Raw genomic sequence first — 21,072 nt, forward strand, 5'->3', positions numbered from 1 at the left:
TGTGGAGCAGGGGGGTTGGCTTTGCACCTGGCTGGGAACTCTCTGCAGGATGCCACTGAGATAGATGAGTAAAGGTGTGCTGAAGAATGGGAGAATGGCTGCTGGACTTTCTGAGACATTTCTCACTGGACTTGTCCATCATGTCATGGTTTTGGCAATTAGAAGAGCTAAGAAAAGCAGTTAGTATATCATTAAAAGGGAACAGTAGAACAAAAATAGATGTGTTCTTGGAGGAGGTCTTAGCCCACAAGACTCCCTTAACAGTAGTTTGGGATACTGGAACCTGCAGTTTGGTGTGTTTATGATCATCAGAGTGCCATGGTGACTGATGAGGGGCTCACCAATGGCCCTGGGGGCTCTGGAGCTGGATCAGCTTGTGTGTGCCTGGCAATTTAAGCTTACAAAGCACATTCCTCACTGTAGTCTTAGGAGGGAGGCCATGTAGGGCTCCCAAAGAGGAAGGGTCCAGACCACACTCATCCAGAGAACCTTGGTGGGAGGCATGACCCCTAGGAAGAACATGAACTGTTCTTGCCACTCACTACATACAGTAGAGACCTCAGTTGGACCTGGGAACAAGGAAGGAGTAGATTCTGTTTTCCAAATGAGACTGATGAAGGTAAAAGTGACCACTTTGATGAGGGAGGGGAGCAGGGAACTCAGAAACACTAGAACTCAGAACTCTTTCTGTTGGAATCTTACCAAGTCAATCCAGTGAACACTAATTAAACACTAACTATGTGCCAGGCACTGTATTAGCCTCTCAGGATACAAAGACAGGAAAAAAAAAACAGCTTTGGGAGATATGCCCAGTACCTAGAAGAGTACAGTACAAAACATGGAAATTTGAAAAGCTGGGGTGCCCCACTAGTAGGCACACATATTTTCTCAGTGAGGGATAGTAGAGAGCGCACAGGGAAGCCTTAGGTTCAAGGATCTGGCACTCACCAGCTATGTGACTTTGGACACGGGGGAACCAAGGGTAGAGGCATGTAAGAGGATGGAAATTGTCTGTAGACTCCTTGTTTTATAAGAGCCATCATGGAGAGACTCGAGTGATCACTAATTAAAAGACAGATTCCTTTCTACAGGGCAACAAAATTAGAGTCTTCTTTGCATTATACATCAGGGTTTCTTGTACCTTAAAGTCTTCTCTTCTCTCTGGTGAATCTTTGGCTCTTTAAGGATTTCCAAGGCCAGAGCTGCTGCCTTTTTCTCACTTCATGATAGTCAGCTCTGATATCAATCAGAAATAGTCTCTTAAGGTGAGAGATCCAGGCTTTGGTTTGAAGAGGCTGGAATGTGGCCCTGGCAATGGTGAACAAAGCCAGGCCTCCCAGAGACAACAGCCCCCATGGTTGAGTCTTTTTTCTTCTCCAGAAAACAAGAAGAATATTTGAAACAGGGTGTTCCACCCTATTCCATACCATAGACCATAGTACTGCAGCATCCCTCTCTATGTCTCATATTCTCCACCAACAACAAATCAGTGGCCATTCAATGAATTTAGGGGATTGTGGATCAGATCATTTGACCCAAGGCAGAGATGGTACCCAGTGGGCCTGAGGTAGACTAACCACATGCTGCCACTGTGCAGCTTGTGGACTAGCAGTGACTGGGAGTTAGGGTCAAGAACATGACGGTTCCATGGTATTACTGTTGTTCAGTCATTTCAGTGGTGTCTGACTTTCTGTGACCCATTTGGAGTTTTCTTGGCAAAGCCACTGGAGTGATTTGCCATTTCCTTCTCCAGCTCATTTTACAGAGGAGGAAACTGAGGCAAACAAGGTTAAGTGACTTGCCCAGGTTCACATAGCTAGTAAGTATCTGAGGCTGGATTTGAACTTATGAAGATGAGCCTGCTGATTCTAGGCCCAGCACTCTATCCACCAAACCACCTAGTTGCTCCAGTCATGGTGCATGACTGTCCAGAAAACAGAAAAGTCATCAGTCCCTGGACCAAGAAGGCCATGTGACAAAGTAACCCCCAAACCCAAGAATGTCTTCTACAACTCACCCAACTCATGGTTATTCAGCCTCTGTTCAGAGACCTCCCAGGGGTGACCCCTCCATCTCCCCGGACTACCAAGAGGTCTTAGCCAAAGATGGGGGTCTTTGTGCCCCAGGAAAGCCTGTCACCTGTCCTTAGGAAGGTGCTCAATGGAATGTGGACCACAGTTGAGGAACTCCTGTAGAGACAAATGGCAAAGGGGGCTTGAAGGTCTTCACTGAAGTCAAATGGGCAGTCTAATATCATGGGAAAACACTGGAAGCTGAATCAAGAGGGAGAGATCTGAGCTCTAAACACTAACCTGAAGAGTGACTGTGGCCAACTCATTGTCACCTTCCTGGCAGTCTGTCTGTTGTAGTCATCTGTGATTGATATCACATTGCCAGAAATAGTTTTGTTTTTCCAGCTTGATCCAACTGGGGTCAATTTCAGGAAGTTTTCATTATTCCTAGCCAACTTTCCTCCTGTCTGCCACATGCCAGCCCAGTGGTACTGTTCTCACACTGGTACCTGTATCCTGGCCCTTTCTGGGCAGGGTGAACTTGACTTTCTCTCCTTTTGACTTCAGGACTTGAAACAATGAAGATGATTTTGGTGAAGGAGCTTCTTCACAGGAAGGGCTGATGGGCTCCATTAACTGTAATAAACAGCACTGTAATAAACTGTGCCTCAGTGGGCTCAACCACAGAGGGACTTGGGTGTCTCACCTTTAGGGCATGACCCCCAACCTTTCCCCCTAGCCCTTTCCTGACCCCTTCTAAGCCTGGCCTGGGAAGCTCCAAAAAGCTTCACTTGGGCCCAAGTTTCACTGTCGGGTTTCCTACCTCCTGCCACTCCCCTTTTCCTAGATTCCTGACCCCACCCCTGCCACTTATTGGCATCAAACTGGCTTGCAGCCCCTCTCTCAACATGAGATTTCCCATTTGAGACCCAGGAGGGTCTCCTTCCTCCTTCCCACCCTTCCTCATCTTTGGTGACTCTAAGCCTGGCTTGTATTGGGTGTGCACCGCAAGGTCAGCATCCAGGGCATGGGAAATGTGGGCACTTCAGAGGAGTGGGAGTAATAGCATATCTGAACAGAACCAGGCCATTTGCCAAGGCTAGACACTCATGTCCAGCCTGGCTTGACCTTGGGGGCCCACAAAGTGGGGGTCACCTCTAGGGCTGAGGCCTAAGGCTAGTCTATTTGGAGGCCCCCCACTCCAGTGAATAGGTGGCCTTTATGGCAGTGACCAGAGCATAGTCCTCCTGCCCTGCCCTGCCCCAATGTTTTCTTCCACCTCTGTTCTTGACTTAACTTCTTGAGAGCTTCTTTCCTATAGGACTAAGCTTTAATCATTTACAAATCACAGTCCTCCACCCTTGAGGGTGAGCAGGAAAGGACTTTCAGATTGGGTAGTGGGGTATATTTAAGGGAAGAGGGAACTTGGGATCCTGAGCCTCTAGCTAGGAAGGTGCCAGCTGGCACTGGAATGGAGGCTTCCTTCGGAGAGATCTTCTCCATCCTGAATATGACCAGGATGAGACTTGGCTTTGGACCCCTCCCGTCCCCCGCTCCACTAAAGAAGACTCATATTTGTGGGGAAGGGGGGGTTGTTACAAGCCACCAACAAGTATTTCAAGAACTGGGAAGTTTTAATCCCTTACCCCTAAGCTTTAAGTTGTGAAATTTCATTTTCATAACATCTCTTTTCAGCAACAAGCTGGACTGTGTCCAGGCCAGGGCCAGGGGCCAGAGGATGGGAAGGCACAGGAAGAGGAAGCAGGGGGACCAGGTGGGATTCCCCGGTTGCCACATGAATGTCAGCCAACCCTCTGGGAGTTCTAGTGGCTTTTCCTGGGAGTGACTCACTTAACCCTTTCTGGGACTTACTTCCTCCCAGGCTTTGGGTGAGCTTCAGTGGGTGAGCTGCAGTAGGTGAGCACATGTGCTCTGGCTAGAGCTAGGCTTCATGGAGCCTGCCCTTGAAGAGTCTCCTGGTAGAGGAGGCCCTCAGAGCTGGGGCACACAGGAAAACTTCTTGAAATAGGAACTTACTGCATAGACCATATCTTTCTAGGTCAAGGCATTGTGGTGGGGAGGCTCCTGAGCCAAGAAGCAGAGACGGCAATGAGCCTAACTAGTAAGGATGTGCCTCAGCTTCCTCCCCTGTAAAATGATGACCTTTGAAGTCCTTGTCATTCTTCATTGAGGATCCTAAATCTTACCTCTGTGGAAAAGTCAAATAGACAGGCCTCTCTGCTGAAGGACAGATTGCTGCAGGGACTGGAGGTTACCTGGTCCTAGGCCACGCCTCCACTGAAAACATCCTTGGCCAAGGAGCTCAGCACCTGGGGCTGCTAGCCTCTGGGCTCACTCCCTCCTCTGGCCCGAAAGATTTCTGTATGCAAATCTCTTTGGCCAGGCCTTACCTCTGGAAAGAGGTAGTGCTGCTGGTGCTGACACATCCCTGTTCTCCCCCAATTAAGGGCAGATCTAGTCCCTTCTTCCTGCCAATGCAAATAAAACTGAACTAGAGGGGGAGGCAAAGCCAAGGCCTGAGCCCTGGGGGTGGTCAGCCTCTCCCTGCCCCTGTCTCAGCCTCTGTCTCTGACCTTGCTTCTCTCTGTGTTTGCCAATCTCTCTCTCCCTAACTCTGCCTCAATTTGCCTCTTTCTGTCTCTCTTTCTCTCTGTCTCTCTCTCAAGTCTCTGCTTCTCTCCCTGTCTCTACCTCAGTCTGTCTCTCCTGTCTCTGCCTGTCCTGTCTCTGTCTCTCTGTCTGTCTCTCAAGGCCTTCTCCTGTTTCAGATCAGGAAGAATGTATTCATGCTCTGCCCAACAACCCCTGGGCAGTGCTGGTCTGCTTGGGGGTAGTCAACTGCAACACTGGTGTCTTTGGACGACACCCAACAGCTCAATGCAGCTCCGAGATTGCTTCTTCAAGGCTGGGGTTGTCCCTGAGTGCTCAGCCTTCCAAATTATCTGTGAAAATGCCTCAGGAGGATGGGGCCATTTACCGCCTCCATACAGAGACCTGGCCATTTAGCTCCACCCTGGCCCCTTCTAATAGTAGCATCTCACATTTCTATAGAGTTTCAAAATTTACAAGATGCCTTTCTCACAGCCAGATGGTGAAGTATTTAGTGTATTATTATCCTCATTTTCATGTGAGAAAACCAAGGCTTTGCGAGACAGCCCTTCTGGCCCCTGCTCCCATAGCTCAGACTGACTTCCAATTCCCCTCATGGACAGGGACCAATCATGCCAACACCTGGCTCAGTGTGGAGAATTTGCACCCTGCTGCACCACCTTTGTTCATCCTAACCCATTTCCAGTGGAAAAGGTTTTGTTTTGACTGTTTATTTTTCAATTGATTACTTTGCACTTCATTATAAATGCTCATACTAGAGTCTGCCATATATATTACAGCTTCCTAATAAAACAAACTCATTAACACTTTTGTGAACAGTTATGCTCTCAAGTCTAAACAAGTCCCTAGTTACAAGCAGGTGTTTTAAATATTAACTTTCTCCAATAAATGGACTCCTCCTTTGGCAGGTTCTTCTTTCCAGGAAGAGTAGTTCAACTTGACTGTGTGATGCTGGGAGCTAATGATTTGGGCACCAAAGAATAAGGGAGCTTTTAAGAAAGAGAATCTGGAATAAGATATACAGGCAGTGGAGTAGAGAAATCTATCTTGACTTACAGGAAAATAGAAGGGAAGGGGATAAAAAAAGGCGGGGATAGAAGGGAGGGCAGATTGAGGTAGAGGTAATCAGAATGCATGCTGTCTTGGGGTGGGGAGGGGACAGATGGGGAGAAAATTTGGAACTCAAAATCTTGTGGAAGTGAGTGTTGAAAATGAAAAATAAATAAATGAGTAAAATAGTAAGTATAAAAGATATACAGTCTGAACTTGATTTCTCTTAGGAACGTCATGGCGTGTTCCACGAGCACTTTTTGTTACTGCCTGTGAAATCCTTGAAACAAGTAACTTTAATGTACGGTCTCTATCATCACCACCACAATTCATTTCCTTCTTAATTAAAAGTTGTCACTGAAGTTGGGCTACTGTTGTATGAAAATGAGGGTCATCTTTGGATGAATCTTTTGCTTTTATGCCTGTTTCATGGCTTGAGTCTTAGAAAACCCTTATTCCAACAGATCATTCTAAAGAATAAGGGAAAGGGAGAAGAGTCAATTTGAGAATAATCTGAAATAAATTGGAGTTGTGTAGGACAGAATGATGTGATAGGGAGTGGGGTGTGCCATGATTTATAACACCTAAAAATGAAATTCCTCTCAATAGTTATGAAATTGTAATGGAGGCTTAAAAAAATAAGAAAGACTCTCAACAATTTTTCCATGGTGTAAACAGACTTACCCTGATCCCAAGGGTCTAGGCTATACTATGGGACCTTAACAGACATTTGAGGGTTATTGTGACAAAGGTTCCCACTTATAGTTCCCTTAAGAACTGGGTTATTTATCGAGGGAAGGCAAGAAGACTTCCTCTTCAGGAGACTGTAGGACCTCTCCCTGGCTAAGCTATCTTTGTTCTCTGGGCTGGATCAGCTCATACCATTCCCAAAGATGGGGAAACCCGGCACACATTGGAAAATACCTGGTCAAACTGGAGGTTGATCAGAGCTGAGCTGGGTCTGGGCTTGCTGCCAGAACTAGGCAACTTCTTCTTTTCTGGACAAGGAGGGAAAGGACAAACAAGGAAGTCTCCTGGGAACCAAAAGAAGTGAGAAAAGTCTATTTCTTCGATATCCTGGAGGAAACGAAGCTCTGTCCCTTCTGGGGCTGGAGTCTTTGCCTTTTTCCTCTGGCTCCTGAACTTCTTAGGTGGACTGAGAGAGCTGAGAGCTGTAACCAGCACTGTGTATGCCCAGTACAGCTGCTTGGCCTTGGAGCAGGCAACAGGGCATGTGCCCTCAAGTCAACTTTGTGACTAATGATGTGAAAATAATACAAAAAGAAATGAAAACAAACTCCTTGAATCTATACCTCAAGGAGACCAGTGACCAGAAAAAAGTCTTCATAGATACTAAGATATTCACGGTGGCACTTTTTGCTGGAACATTGCATTGAAGAAATACTACGAATTGGGGTGCCTGAATACCCTGGAATTCTACTCTGCTGTTAAGAATGATGAAAAATGCAGAGGCAGGGAAGGATTTACATGAATAGATACAAAGTGAAGTATGTAGGACCAGAGAAACAATGTATACCATAGCTGCAACAATGTCAATAGAACAGACACCACAAAACAATTGAAACTGAATTCTGCAAAACTGAAATGACCAAGGTTTGACCCAAGAAGAGAAGTCAGAAAATACCTCTCAAATCAAGTCAGCGGATTTTATTCAGACCTTTATTAAACCCTGTACCAGGCATTGTACTAAGCACTGGGTATGTCAACAAAAGTCCCAAACAGCTTCTGCTCTCAAGAAGCTCCCATTCTAATGGGGAGAGTCAACATGCAGACAACTATGTACAGAGAGAGGATCAATTGGAGAGGATTTCTCATTTCTTTGTAGAGGTGGAAGACCATGAATGTGTGTTTAGGTATGTGTGTGATAAACCAGACATTTCAATGTACTGCTTAATTCTGTAGAATTTTTTTTCTTTTTTATTATAAGGAGTAAAGGAAGGAATAAATAGAAAATAGAGAATATAAAAATCAAAGATATAAATGAAAATTCATTTGGAGAGAGAGAGAGAGAGAGAGAGAGAGAAGGACCTTAGGGGATAGAATCTCAGAGATGGAAGGATACTCAGTGGGTATTAAGTCCAACACTATAGGATTTAGGATTTCATGCTTTGCCTCAATGAGAGAGACTCCCTCTTTCACCCAATGTTCAGGAAAGAGTGTAAGACTAAAGTTACTGCTCACTTTTGGGAGAGGTGGGTCCCCACAAAATGAAAGTGAGAGGCTGGCTGTCAGTGAAAGTAGAGAAGAAAGGGGGAAACTCTGGGGAGGGATGAGGTAGGGCAGGGTGGGAATTTCCTTTGGGACAAAGGGAGGGAGAAAGGCAACAAACAGGTTACAACTGCTCCAGAACCTGAACTTCCTGTTCCCACTCCACAGACCAGTCAGTTTCTGAGCTCCCTTCATACTTTTTACTAGGATTCTGGAATACATGTGTTAAATTTTGCACCCACTAAATTTTCCACTTTGAGGCAAAGCCCCAGGTGCTCCTGGCTAGTTATAGCTCTAGGTAATCTCTGAGAATCTGTGATTCCACAAGATATAGTGGAAACAGCGCTCCAGATCACACAAATGCCTTCCTAGTATTATTATTTTCTTAACAAGGGGAAAGAGAAACTTCATATTCAGAAGTCACACATCAAGGGAATGTCACAAGATGCAATCCCAGACTGAGTAGCCCCTAAGGTTTCTAACTTAATCCATAACTAAACATTTTTAAAAATAAGAAACCCTTTCAATAATCTTTCCATGGCACAAATAGCTTTGCCCTGATCCCAAAGGCCTAGGAAGTTTGTAACAGGCTATGCTATGGGACCTTAACAGATATTTAGAGAGAAAGCTCTTTGGGAGAAATTTCGAGGCCCAGCCCAAACCATAATTTACTCTAAGCCAAGGGTTCCAGGCCCAGTTGTCTATTCTCCTCAAGGCTCCAAGCAAGACTTGATGTACTATGTTCCCCCTTCCCCCAACAAAGTCTACGGTGCACCACCCCACCTTAATGCTGTCTCTCTGTTCCATTTCTCCTCAGGGTGTGTCTTGCAAGAACAAAGCGAACAGTGAGTATCCAGATGGGGTAGTCTCCACCTAGCTCCCCCGCCCAACTTAACCACCCTTGGGAATCTGGGTGTTCTGTCTCCTGGAAACCCTCCCTTTCTAGATCCAGCTGCAGGACAACAGCCACCCCTCCTGAAGTGGCCCAATGCTGAGGGGCTGCTCCTGGAAGGGTTAGAGCCAGAGACTGAAAGTTGGCAGGGTTTTAGCAAGTAGAGATGGGAGAAGCAATGCCATTCTTAGAATGCTAGAATGGAGGGGATCTCAAGGGTTCTCTGCTTTGGTTTCATCCTTTAAGACACAAAGTACATGTGGCCTGAGTAGTTGGAATGAGTGGGGCTCTCTCTTGGTCCCTAGGGATTGTGGGGGCATAATGTTCCCCAGAAGAGCTCTTTAACAAGGCTATAATTCTGGCAGGTTATAATTCTGGGCCCTTGCTCTCACATCCATCTGGCCAGCCTTGTCCTCCTCACCTTTAGGCAGGCCTAGATTTAAAGAGACTTGGGTGTTTGGGTCCTTGTCACTTACAGAAGGAAAAGTGTTGAGGACTTCAGGACTTCAGGAAGGGAGACTGCAGGTATAGGCCCCAGGGGAGGATGTGACCAAAGGGAGAAGGAAGGAAGGAGGAAGGGAGGGAGGGGGGGGGGGAGAGAGAGAGAGAGAGAGAGACAGAGACAGAGAGACAGAGAGAGACAGAGACAGAGAGACAGAGACAGAGAGAGACAGGGATGGAGAGACAGAGAGAGCCCTGAAGCCTTTGGTGCTGAGTAGTCAGAGCCAACACTGGACCCTCTTAGGAAGAAGGAGCTTCCTGAGCTACAGGGATTGAGGTGTGAGTCCCTGGCAGCTGAGGGATGAATCAGGAAACACTTCAAATAGGAAGGAACGTTCAAGCTGAGCTTTGAAGGAAACCCAAGATTCTAAGAAATGAAGTTGAGAAAGGCCTGAGGAGGGCCTAGGCAGAATTTTGAGGACAGGAGATGGGGCATCACATGTGGGACACTAGAAGGCTAGAAAGTGTTCATCAGGACAATGCCAGGAGAAATGAGTGGTATTTTCATCAGTTCTGGTGACTTAAGAAAAGTTGACAGGGAGGAGGGGACAGATGTGAATCTATATTTCTGTGTTGGGTGTCTTGGTAACTGAAGGACTGGGAGAGTTGTGAGAAAGGAAAGACTCAAAGATAATCCAAGCTTCATGGAAAATGAGACAGGCAGCAGTCATTAAACATTTATTAAGCACCTACTGTGTACCAGGCTAAGCACTTGGGAGAAAAAGAAAGGCAAAAGACACTCCTTCCTCCCCAGGAGCTCCTAGTCTCTTGGGGTAGACACCATGCAAATAAGCCCACACACATACACAAGCTATAGATGGATAGACAATTAGACAATTAAAGATTGTCAGCAGGGGGAAGGTACTAGAATTGAGGTGATTTAGGAAAGACTTCTGAGAGAAGGTGGGATTTTAGCTGAGATCTGGAGGCAGTCATGGAAGCTAAAGTGGGAGATGAGGAGGAAGAGTCTTCCAGGGATGGGAGTTGAAAAATGAAGAGGCCCATGCTGCAGACAAACCCATGTTCCAATTTTCCCCAAGAGGGAACTAAAAACCAGTGAGTTTGAGTTAAGTTCTGGCAAGTTTCTATACTGTTTCCCTGAAAGGATGGATTGTGGATGTTCAAAGAGGGAACTGTTAGTCACTAGAAGCCGGGCTGGCTTCCCTGAGAACAGGTCACAGCAGCCACAGCAACTTTGCCTCATTTCCTTTTTTTTTTCCCACTAAGATTACAAGACTTAGAGTTTGGGGAATTCTGTTGACATAGTGTGGCTACATTGCAGCAAAGCCTCTGACAAAGACAAATCTGTGCTCTTGGTGAAAAGCTGGAGAGGTCTGGCTAGGGTCCTAGTACAGCTATGTAGGGTATGACTTGTCTGAATGGTCTGACCCAAAGAGTGGTCACTAACCTTGGCTTGGAGGTAATGCTCTTGTGGACTAACTCTGTACTGAATGACACTTTTTCTATCACTGAATTAGAGGAGAGGGTCCAACTTGGACCTCAGGCTCCTTGGGGTGGGGGTAGTTCTACAGAACTATGGCGAAGACTCCATACCCACTTACGTGCTTACTCATCCACTGGACTCTAATAATGCCACCCTAAAAGTAGTAAACTTACCCTTAAGCCTACTACCATGTGGGGTCTCCAAACCTGAAAACATTGGGAATCACTAACTCAGATAAAGGCAAGGATGACATACTTATCAAATTCGTGGAAAAGAAATTTCATTTTTTCATTGCATCCCCAGGACACACTAGGCACTTCATAAGTGCTTGTTGGAAGAATGAAGACACAAAACAAACACTTTGGGCACCAGAATCTGGACCCAACACATCTCCCTAACCTCTGTGGCACAGTGGCTAGAGTGTGTGGCTTGGAGTAGAGTTCAGATCTGACCTCTCAGGGTTGTTGTAGAGGATAAAATGAGACAATGATTGGAAAGTGCTTAGCATCATGCCTGGCATTATATAAATCATAGTTCTTCTCCTCCTCTTCCTCCTCCTCCTCCTCCTCTTCTTCTTCTTCCTCCTCCTCCTCTTCCTCCTCCTCCTCCTCCTCCTCCTCCTCCTCCTCCTCCTCCTCCTCCTCCTCCTCCTCCTCCTCCTCCTCCTATTGTACCAATGGAACAAGTGGCCCAAGATGAAATTGAAAGAGCAAATGAAAAGTACTACATTTGAGTTTTTAAAAAATCCTTGCATGAATCCAAGATGTCCACCCAGCAATGGCTGCCCAACAATTTATAGAGAAGGGATCTGTCTGGAGGCTCTAATGGGTTCCAAGTGACCAATGAAGAAACTGAACAAAATGGCAGCCAAAGTCATGTGATCTTAGTGTTCATATACAACTGTGTCTGAAGGAGGGGCCTGGTCAGACTCCATCAGGTCTGGGCCCCATGGAGAAGGCTTGAAAACTGGAACCTGGCCCCGAGCGGGTAGCTATCCCTTTAGACGGTTGACTAAAAGTATAGGGAGTGTTTACTGTGGGGAAAGGAAGACTCAGGGGAACATGATGGCTTTCTTTGAGAACTCAGAAAAGGAAAAGAGATTTTCACACTCTGGGCAGAGTGAGTTGGGGAAAGTAGCAGAGGCAGATTTCAGCTCAACTGCTACAAAGGTATCTCAACAATTATAATTCTACAATAGGACAAGTGACTGCCTTGGGAGATCCCAAGAGCAAATGTGAAGAAGGAAGTGGCCATTCCCTTCACTTTACAGTTGAGGAAACTGAGGCCTCAGGAAATGTAAGCCCAAGGTTACGTAAGTAGTATATGGTAGAGCCAGGATTTGACCCCAGGTCCAAAGCCTACACTTTTCCAACTAAATCATGACCTCTGAGGTACAACTGGAAACAGTGAAGCTAGAGAGAGAGGAGTGGGTTTGGGGTGGGGAAAAAGGAGAATAAGCTTTGTTTTGGACATGTGAAGTTTGAGGTGCTAGTTGGACATCCAGGGAAATATCTTATATGGGCTGAGAGTTCAGGGTGAGGCTGATGGTTGGAAATGCTGAATATGGGCATGCATGTAGAAAGGGAAGAAGGCTGAGACCTGGACTGAGGGCTAGGTTGAGGGCTAGACTGAGAACTGGACTAAGACCTGGGCTGAGAACCGGATTAAGGCCTGGGCTGAGAACTGGATTGAGGGTTGAGTTGAGAACTGGGCTGAGAATGCCAGTACTAGGAAGGACCTTAGAGATCATCCCATTCAACCTCCTCAATTTACAGAAAGGGAAATGGAGGCCTAGCTCAGAGAAAAGACTTAGGACCTTAACTGGGACTTGAATTCAGGTCTCCTGACTTTTAGGCCAGCATTCCTGGTCAGTCATGGCCTTTAACACTTGGACCTTCTCTTGAGTGCTGCTCACCTTCTGAACCTTCAGACCTGTCCAGAAGTGTCTGTGCTTAGCCCAGTCACTATGAGGGGTGGATAGGACTTTCTGTTTGGCCCCAAGTCCCAGGTAGGGTGTGCAGGCCTGTCTAAGTGATGGGTTCCAACCATTTTGATGGCTTTTCATAGTGAGAAGTCTGGGGTTGCTTTTCCTTCTAATGGGTAGAGTCTTCACCCTCCCTTGTCCCTCACTAGCTGGAAGCATTAAGCCTTCCTGAAAGCCTCCAGGGACAGGCACAGCAGAGGGATCAACTTCTCCTTCTCTTCCACAGGGAACATTTTTAACAGTTTCTGCCGGCAGCCACCCCCATCAGTGACACCATCCATTTTGGAGTCCCTGACGCTGTCCACAGTCACCAAGTGTGTCCACAGAGGGACTTGTGCTCTGTATCTGAGCATCAGTGCTAGCCTTATTATGGAAGGTAAGAACCAGAAGAGTTAGGTCCTTCAGGACCCCCCACCCTCAGGGGTGAGACACAATTTTGGGCTCAGGGACAATTTGGCTGGCGTGGCCCCATATCCACTTCTGCCCATTCTGTGACCAGTGATCTTCTGGCCACAATGGGTTCAGGGGAGGATGGATCCCTAGATGGGGACTCTGAGTTTGCTTTCCATCTAGGCTTTGGTGTTTCTTTTTTTTCTCCTTTTTTATTTTTTTTTGATAAATAATATTTTATTTTTTTCAGTTACATGTAAAGATAGTTTTCAACATTCACTTTTATAAACTTTGAGTTCCAATCTTTCCTCTCTCTGTCTCTTCCCTCTCCCCTCCCCAAGACATTGAGCAATCTGATATAGATTATACATACGCAATCATGGCAACATATTTCCACATTAGTCATGTTGTGAAAGAAGAATCAGAATGAAAGGGAAAAGCCACAGAAAACCCCCAAAGTTAATACAGTCTGCTTCAATCTGCTTTCAGACGCCACAGCCCTTTCTCTGACTCTGGACAGCACTTTTCATCATGAGTCCTTTGTAATTGTGTTGGATCGTGGTGTTGCTAAGAGGAGCCAAGTCACTCATGGCTGATCAGGGCACAATGTTGCTATTACTGTGAACAATGTTCTCCTAGTTCTTTTCAACCTGTGCTCTTTCAGACTCCACAGAGCCCCAAGTAAAAGCTCCCTCCTTGTAGCCCCTCCTTCTTTCTGTTGTCTTCAGATCTCTGGATGGTCTCAGGACCTCCATGTTACCCCTCTAATACAATCTTCCAGTCATGTACATCCATGATCTGAAAATGATCTTCTCGTGGCCCATGGTTGGGGAACAAGGGAACCTGGAGGCCACAATGACAGGGAAGGGGGCTATGACTCTGTTCCCAACCATGGACACCAGTAACCACATGTGATATTTGATCACTTCCTGTTGGTCCTAGAAAGCCTTCGAGGCCTGGAGATCTGCCTGCTTTCCCTGGACACACAAGAGACAAGGTGTCACAGCACCAGGATTTCCAAGATCTCCAGCCAGAGGATGGTGGGAAGAATGGTGAGCTGAAGTGTTGCTCCTCTGATGAGGGGGGCAAAGGGAGATAGGGGAAAAGGGAGAGCGATGGACAAAGTCAGGGGCAGGAGTTTCCCAGGGCAGTGGGGCCTGAGACTGGCTCCATCTTTTCACTGCCCTCCATACATGGTTGTCCCCTTCCACCCTCAAGCCTAGAACTTCCTCACTCCCAGAAAGCTTACTGCCTTTCCTTTCTCACCCACACTCTAAGACTCAGTTGTCATCCAATCACCCTGAGATCTCAGGTTCCCTGGGTCTTCTCATAGTCCTTTCTTGATCCAATCTCTTCAGGAAACAGAAACCAAGCATTAAGCCACATCAAGAAGCATGTATTAAGTACCTGCTGTGTACCAGGCACTGTGCCAGCTGATACAAAATAAAAAAAACAACAACAAACAGCCCTAGCTCTCAAAACCTTTCCCTTCCACTGGGGAGAAATATTGTGTGGAGAGAAAAGGAAGCACCAATTATAGAAATGCGATGACCTCCTGTTCCATTCAGCTCTTGATCTTGATCCTGGCTCCAAAGGAAAGACCATAGGGGAAAAGACTAGAAATAAAAGAGGCAATAGAGTAGGTGGAACCTGATGGGCCTTTGAGGGAAGCTGGGCAGTGGAGACTGGGAGCTACCAAGGACAGGGCCCATTTCTTCTTATGTGTCTCATCACCAGCCAAGCTTAGCCCAGGGCTGAATGCAGAGGGACTCCAGAGTGAGGAGGCCTAGACCCCGAGGCAGTGTCCAGCTTCTTTCCCCTCTCCCCCCGCTGCCCTTTCTCCTCTTCCCACATGTACTGAGCAGGAAGCCAGTGTCCTTGTAGGGAGGCCCCTGGTGACCTTGTTCACATCTGCCCCCAGCTCCAGGTACACTTTGACTGTTTCGAAGTGAGTGTTGCTCAGCACCTCTATGTCACCCTGAAGACCATCCCGTACTACTGTGAGGTCCAGATCAGCCGTGAGTACCACGTGGAAGGTAAGACTCTGCAGGTGCCCTTAATGGGTTAGAGACCCCACTGGAAGCCAGTGCCCATGAGGTCCAGGGCACAAAAATGGGTCAAGAACACTTACCATATGAAGAAGGGCTTCCACTTTCCTCAGCTAGCATAGAAATCAGAGCAAGGAGGGGAAAAAGGGGGAGTCTTGGGTTCCTGGTAAAATCTTCAAGCGTTGCCCCCAACATGCACACTCACATACACACACAGTCACACACACAGTCACACACTCTCTCTCTCTCACACACACACTCCTAGGCTCCTCACCAGCTTTCAGACAATCAGGAATTGCTTTGTTGGGATTGTAACAGGCTGAGGAACATCCAGAGGAGGGAAGTGGGGATGGGGAGGGCCTAGAGACCATGCTGTATGGGGATTTGGTGAAGAACATAGGGCCTCTTAGCCAGGGAAAGAGAGGACTCCAGAGGGGCCATCTTCGAGCACATGGGGGCTGGCTCTGCTCAGCTCCAGTGGGTAGCAGTAACATATGTGGATGATATATACTGAGTCAGATTTCACCCTTGTGGAAGGGATGCTTCCCATTAATTGGATCTATCCCAAAGAATAAAGGGCAGCCTCCTGAGACACTGGGGTGGGTGGTCTCACCAGCCCTGTGGAGGTGCCGCCTTGGTCTGGTCTGAGTCAGTCTACATCAGGGTCAGGGATCATTCTGAGGCTCAGCTGAGGTCAGGGGTCAGAAGCATGACCAGGACGGAGGTACCAGTGTTTGGGTCTGATGGGATTCTGTGTTTCTTGCTGCTGACCTGCCCCCATGCCTGATGAGGCAGATGGTGCTCAGGCCTTGGTCAGACTGAGGAATCCCATGCGTATTTTGCAGACTGTACAGATGCTGATGTGGGCAGAAACATCCCAGCCTGCTCTGGTGAGTGATGTGGGCTGCTGTGGCCCCTACTCTGTCCTCCCTTTACCCACCTGTATGTAGTATTGCTATCTGTCCACAGCCTGGCCTCTGGGTGCACCCTGCAGGGTCCCCTCCCCCCCATCTAACAGCTCTTGGGGGCTTTAGCGTCTCTAAATTCCAAGGCTGTGGTAGAAATAGCACCAGGTAGCTCATCAGAAGGCCTGGATTCAAATCATGCCTATCTCACTGGCTACTTGTGTGACCTTGGACAAGTCACAGTTCTCCTGGCCTCAATTTCCTTTCCTGTACAATGAGGGCATTCAACTGGATGATCTCTCCAGTTCCCCTTGTTTGGGAAAGGACAAACTTTGCTCCACTTCATTGGGTGATTGAAAATGTGAGTTCCTCCCCACTGGCACAAGAGACCATGTGGCAATTCCATGGCTCCCCCTCACTGCCCATTTCCAAGGCCCCTTCCTGCCCACTGTCTTCTTGGATCTTCACACCAGCTCTTGGGAGGGGCGAGGGGATGGAGGAGGGCTGAGCTATTACCCTAGTTGGACAAGAGTAAACTGAGGTTCACAGAGAGGAAGGGACTTATCTACGTTCTACAGCAAGTCTACTGTACAGCAAGTACAGGCCCAGGAGATGGTAAGAGAACCCAGGACTCCTCCTCTCAGCCTTGGGCTCTCATTAGGGTTCAGCTGTGGTTGGGAGTGGGGAGGGTATGAGGGGGCAGATTGGATTCCTTTTGGGTCCTGTGATAGGGCCCAGCAGAAGCATAGTGAGTACCCCCTCGTTGGAGAGAGCAGCTTTCCATCCCTCCCTTCTGTCCCCACCAGCTGGGAGGCTCACATACAACGTTGACCAGGCCCAGAAGGCCATCCAGGTGCACTTTGCAGACATCCCCAGGGGACAGGCCTACTATGTCCGGCTATGTCTCAAGTGGTTTGCTTGTGAAGACTACAGCCCACTAGCGCTGGTGAGTCCAGACTACATTCAGACTACAAGGCAGAGGGGGCTCTCATCTCAGGCAGTGGGGACCTTAGAGAAGAGATGGGAGGGTCTCAGCTTAGGCAATAGGGAACACAGTGCGAATGAGAGCTCTTAGCTCTTTGGGGACCTTCACGCAGAAGAGGTACTAAGGTACCTCTGGCCTAGAGCAGGGGGGAGCAAAAGTAAGCATAAGAAAGGGGTGCTCGGAAGACTCATGGGAGGTGCTTGGCGCATGTACATGTGGAAGCTGGTTCCTACACATGCAGTTGGCACCCCAAGGGTAAGGGGGGCTGGGTGCACACACGAAAGACTCTCAGTGCCTCCACTTTGGGCACTGAGCGCAGTGTTCTGGAATGAGTGGATTTCAGCCTGACCCCTCGGATACAGGTGAATGCCGAGCAGCCTGGGAAGGCAGTGGCCCTGAAATATTCACAGCTCCTTCCATGTCTGTGTATTGAGGTCAGTGCTCCCTCCCTCCGTCCCTTCTTCTTCCCCTTGCAGCCTGGGACCCAGAATGGGCTCTCTGGGATACTGTGGGCACTTACAAAATGACCTCAACAATCCCTTCCAGATCTCACATTCTATGAATGTTTGACTCACCCTGAACAGAGCCTCCCCCTTCAGTGACTCATCCCCAGGTCCTCAGGCATCCTTGAGCTGAGCTCACCACAGACTCAGGTCCCTAGAGCCTGGAGCAATGGTTTGAAGTCATTTAGAATGATACACATCCCACCCCCCACCCCGCCTCCAGGGCTGTACTAGACAGTTGGCACTGTCTCTCATGTGGGAAACCTGCCACTTCATTGGACAGCCTGTCCCAAGGTTTTACCACCCTCAGAGGCATGCAAATCCTCCCTGGCTTCTCAGCTGAATTGCTCCAGGAGGAGGGATTTGGGCAGATTCCCTATGGTTCTGTCCTGGGCAAACTCAGAAGGACTCAGGCCTGTGTACTTTAAGGTACACAGGGTACTTTAAGGTACCCTGATTTTTGGCTGCTCATGGTTCACTAAATCGGGTAGCATCACTTTCCATGTTACAAAGTGCAGCATCTCCTTTGATCCTCACAAAGTATGATGTGCAAATGTTAGCACCATTTTACAGATGAAGAAACTGAGTCCCAGAGAGGACAATGATTTGCCCATGGTCACTCAGCTAAAATTTGCACTCAGGTCTCCCCATTGCCAGTACAGCTTCCCTTCCATCCTGCCTTTACTAGGCCTGCAGTGAGGTTGGCCTACATTTCCCTGGCACCCCTGGCACCCTGGCACTGGGCACCCCTTTCTTATTCTATTAGTCTGTCCTTTCAGGGAACATGGTGGGAGGGACCCTGAAGCGGGGCTGACAATGCTTTCCCTGGCAGGGCTGGGCTGCTGTCCCTGATGCGGTGAGAATCCAGATCTGTCCCTTTGAAAATGGCAAGTAAGCAGCAGTCCTTAGCAGAGTGGCCCCTTCTCTCCACCTACTGCCCTTGGGGGCCTGGTTCCTTGCCTTCTCCCTCCTCCTGGGAGAGGCTTTCCCTAGCCCTGGGCTTCCCAGGTCTCTGGGCTCAGGATGAACCAGGGTCCAAGCTCCATGTAGCACCAGGATGGGTCTCTCTGGGGTCATGGAACTAGGCTAAGTGGTCCAGGTCATCTAAAGAAGGGACCCTGGGACTGTGGCTTCATTTGTATCACCCTCTGTTTCCCCAGTGGGATGGGACTGGCTGGATACTGGGCTGGCTTTGATACCAAAGGCTGCCCAGGGAAAGGGATCCAGAACAGGGCTTGAAAAGGGAGGGAAGGGATAAGGGAGTAGCTGTTCCCTTTCTGACCCCTCTGTGTGTATGTCTCTATGTATTTAGACACCAGAATCCTGTGGGATTACATCTTCTACAACCCCTTCACCCAGTCCTTGAGCTGGGAACCCCCTTGCCCTGTCCAGGCCCAAGTCCACCTGTGTGGGATGTCAGAAATGGATGATCAGTGCTGGGAGCTGAGTCACACAGGCCGGACAGTCCTAGGCAATGTAAGTGCAGGGAGCCCATGGCCCCAGTGCCTTCAGACTGTAAAAGACTAGAGACTGCTTCCTGGCCTCCACTGCTCCCAGCCACTCTCTTGGGAGTCGGCTGCTTGGGACTGAGCACTGTCTTGGGAGAGTCCACTCAAGGATGACTCATCAAGCAAGGAAAAGGTCTTAATTTCCTCCTGTATGCCAGATGCTAGCCAGGCACTGAGGATGCCAAGGCAGAAAGAAATATCCCCTCCCTCTAGGAGGCCATGGGAGAAGACATGTAGGGACATATAAGATATAGATATAGATATAGATATGTATGTTTATATGTGTTTATATATGCATATAACCCAAGCCCCAAAGCTCATTGGTATGGGAATCTTCAATGCTGGTGGAAATCAATGGCCTGGTCTGGGGGGAGGGGTCAAAGGGGAACTGGAGAAGGCAAGAGAGAAGATAGATAGGTAGATAGATAGATAGATAGATAGATAGACAGACAGACAGACAAGTAGTTAGAGAGACAGAATTAGATAGATCAGATAGAGAAGTAGATGGACAAGTAGATAGACAGGTAGATAGATGGATAGGTAGATAGATAATTAGATAGATAGATAGATAGATAGGCAGACAGACAGACAGATAAGACAGATAAGTGGATAGATAAGTAGAAGGTTGAAGAAAGGTCAGTTCTTCTGGCCAATGACCTGGCTAGCCACAACTCCAGTGGACCAATGGGGATCCATGCCATCTGGGAGGGTGGCCATTTTGGATCTGGTCAGAGCCCAGGGCTCAAACAAACAGTTCTTTTATTAAAATCTTGTTCTAATACCCACAGACAAAAGCAGTTCTCAAGAGGGTTACAAAGCAGGTCAGATATAAACAAATAAAGCTTCCAGCCAGCAGGGGGCTCCCTGGGGTCTCAGGGGCTCCCTCTCCTTGTGCACAGGGCCGGCGCACAGGAGGCAATGGATTCAAGATGCAGAATGAGTCATCTTTTTGGACAAGGCCAATGGGGGGGAATTTGTTCGGCTTGACTTGGCATATCTGTTCCCAAGATTTTGTTTTACCTTTTCAATGTGGGGTCCGGGGGAGGGGATGGGGTAGAGAAAATAAATTCTTGTTAATTGAAAAAAAAAATTAAAACAAGCTATATGGTTCCCTGCTAGTCATTCAATGTCTCACCTTCCTTGCAGGTACATTACTTGCAGGTGGACCCACAGCGGTGGCTTTGCATGAAGGTGAGTCAGTGGTCAAACCCATGTTAGAGCCATGTGTGAATTGGGGAAGGGAGGAGCAGGGTTAGGGACTGGACTTGTTCATGTGATCTGAATCTCCAAGTGCTTCACTAAATCCCCTCTCCCCAAAAAGGGTCACACCTTAGGAGGGGCAAAGGGCAGAGGAGAGACTGCAGGACAGAGAGTCTATATATGGCTTATGACAGAACTGGGGAAGTCAGAAGCCCTGCTCAAGGTCCTGGCCATAGACACATGTTCAACATGGCCCAGGGATCTGAGGTTGGACCTTTATCCTCTTGTTTCTGACAAATATGATTGTTACGGTGACCATGATGAATCACCCATGGTTTATCTAGGATCCCAAAGTGGAAGAACCAGGATTTGAACTCAGGGCTTCTGAGTCCAAGATCAGGGCTCAATTCACTGTACCACATGGTCCCCCAAACAGATATTTAATAAACAGCTGAATATCACATCTTTGACTGGAGGGAGGAAAATCTTTGAGCTTCTCTGTGAGAGGACCCAGATCACTCATTTCTTTCTGAGAAAAACAGACAGTGGAGAAAGACATGGCAAACCATTCCAGTATCATTGCCAAGAAAAGCTCCAACAGGCCATGAAGGCTGAAATGACTGAACAACAACTTCTGGGAGAAGGGGCCAATACATTGGACAACAGAAGTAGGATCCAAGAAACATTTCAAGAGCCAAACCAAGAGGCTGAATGGAGTAGAATGAGGTTCTTTAGATCCAACCTGTGATTCCATTAGCATAATCCAGAACACTCAGGAAAGAAGTTCTCC

The 21,072-nt window shown here is 47.8% G+C and overlaps 1 protein-coding gene across 4 annotated transcripts in view; it reads left to right on the forward strand.

Annotated features, from left to right (window-relative positions):
• The window catches only part of IL17REL (interleukin 17 receptor E like), a 49,855-nt gene that overhangs the window by 1,365 nt on the left and 27,418 nt on the right, over positions 1-21,072 (forward strand). For 3 of the 4 annotated variants that reach the window (XM_072596511.1, XM_072596513.1, XM_072596512.1), the window contains exons 2-11: positions 8,740-8,767; positions 12,970-13,119; positions 14,076-14,185; positions 15,055-15,169; positions 16,027-16,071; positions 16,893-17,032; positions 17,434-17,505; positions 18,407-18,461; positions 18,887-19,050; positions 20,229-20,273. In XM_072596511.1, coding sequence (XP_072452612.1) covers positions 8,740-8,767; positions 12,970-13,119; positions 14,076-14,185; positions 15,055-15,169; positions 16,027-16,071; positions 16,893-17,032; positions 17,434-17,505; positions 18,407-18,461; positions 18,887-19,050; positions 20,229-20,273 — 924 coding nt within the window. The remainder of the gene's footprint in view (positions 1-8,739; positions 8,768-12,969; positions 13,120-14,075; positions 14,186-15,054; positions 15,170-16,026; positions 16,072-16,892; positions 17,033-17,433; positions 17,506-18,406; positions 18,462-18,886; positions 19,051-20,228; positions 20,274-21,072) is intronic. The other variant, XM_072596514.1, reaches the window with a different exon arrangement.

The sequence above is a fragment of the Notamacropus eugenii genome, chromosome 3, assembly GCF_028372415.1.
Source record: "Notamacropus eugenii isolate mMacEug1 chromosome 3, mMacEug1.pri_v2, whole genome shotgun sequence".
Lineage (NCBI taxonomy): Eukaryota > Metazoa > Chordata > Mammalia > Diprotodontia > Macropodidae > Notamacropus > Notamacropus eugenii.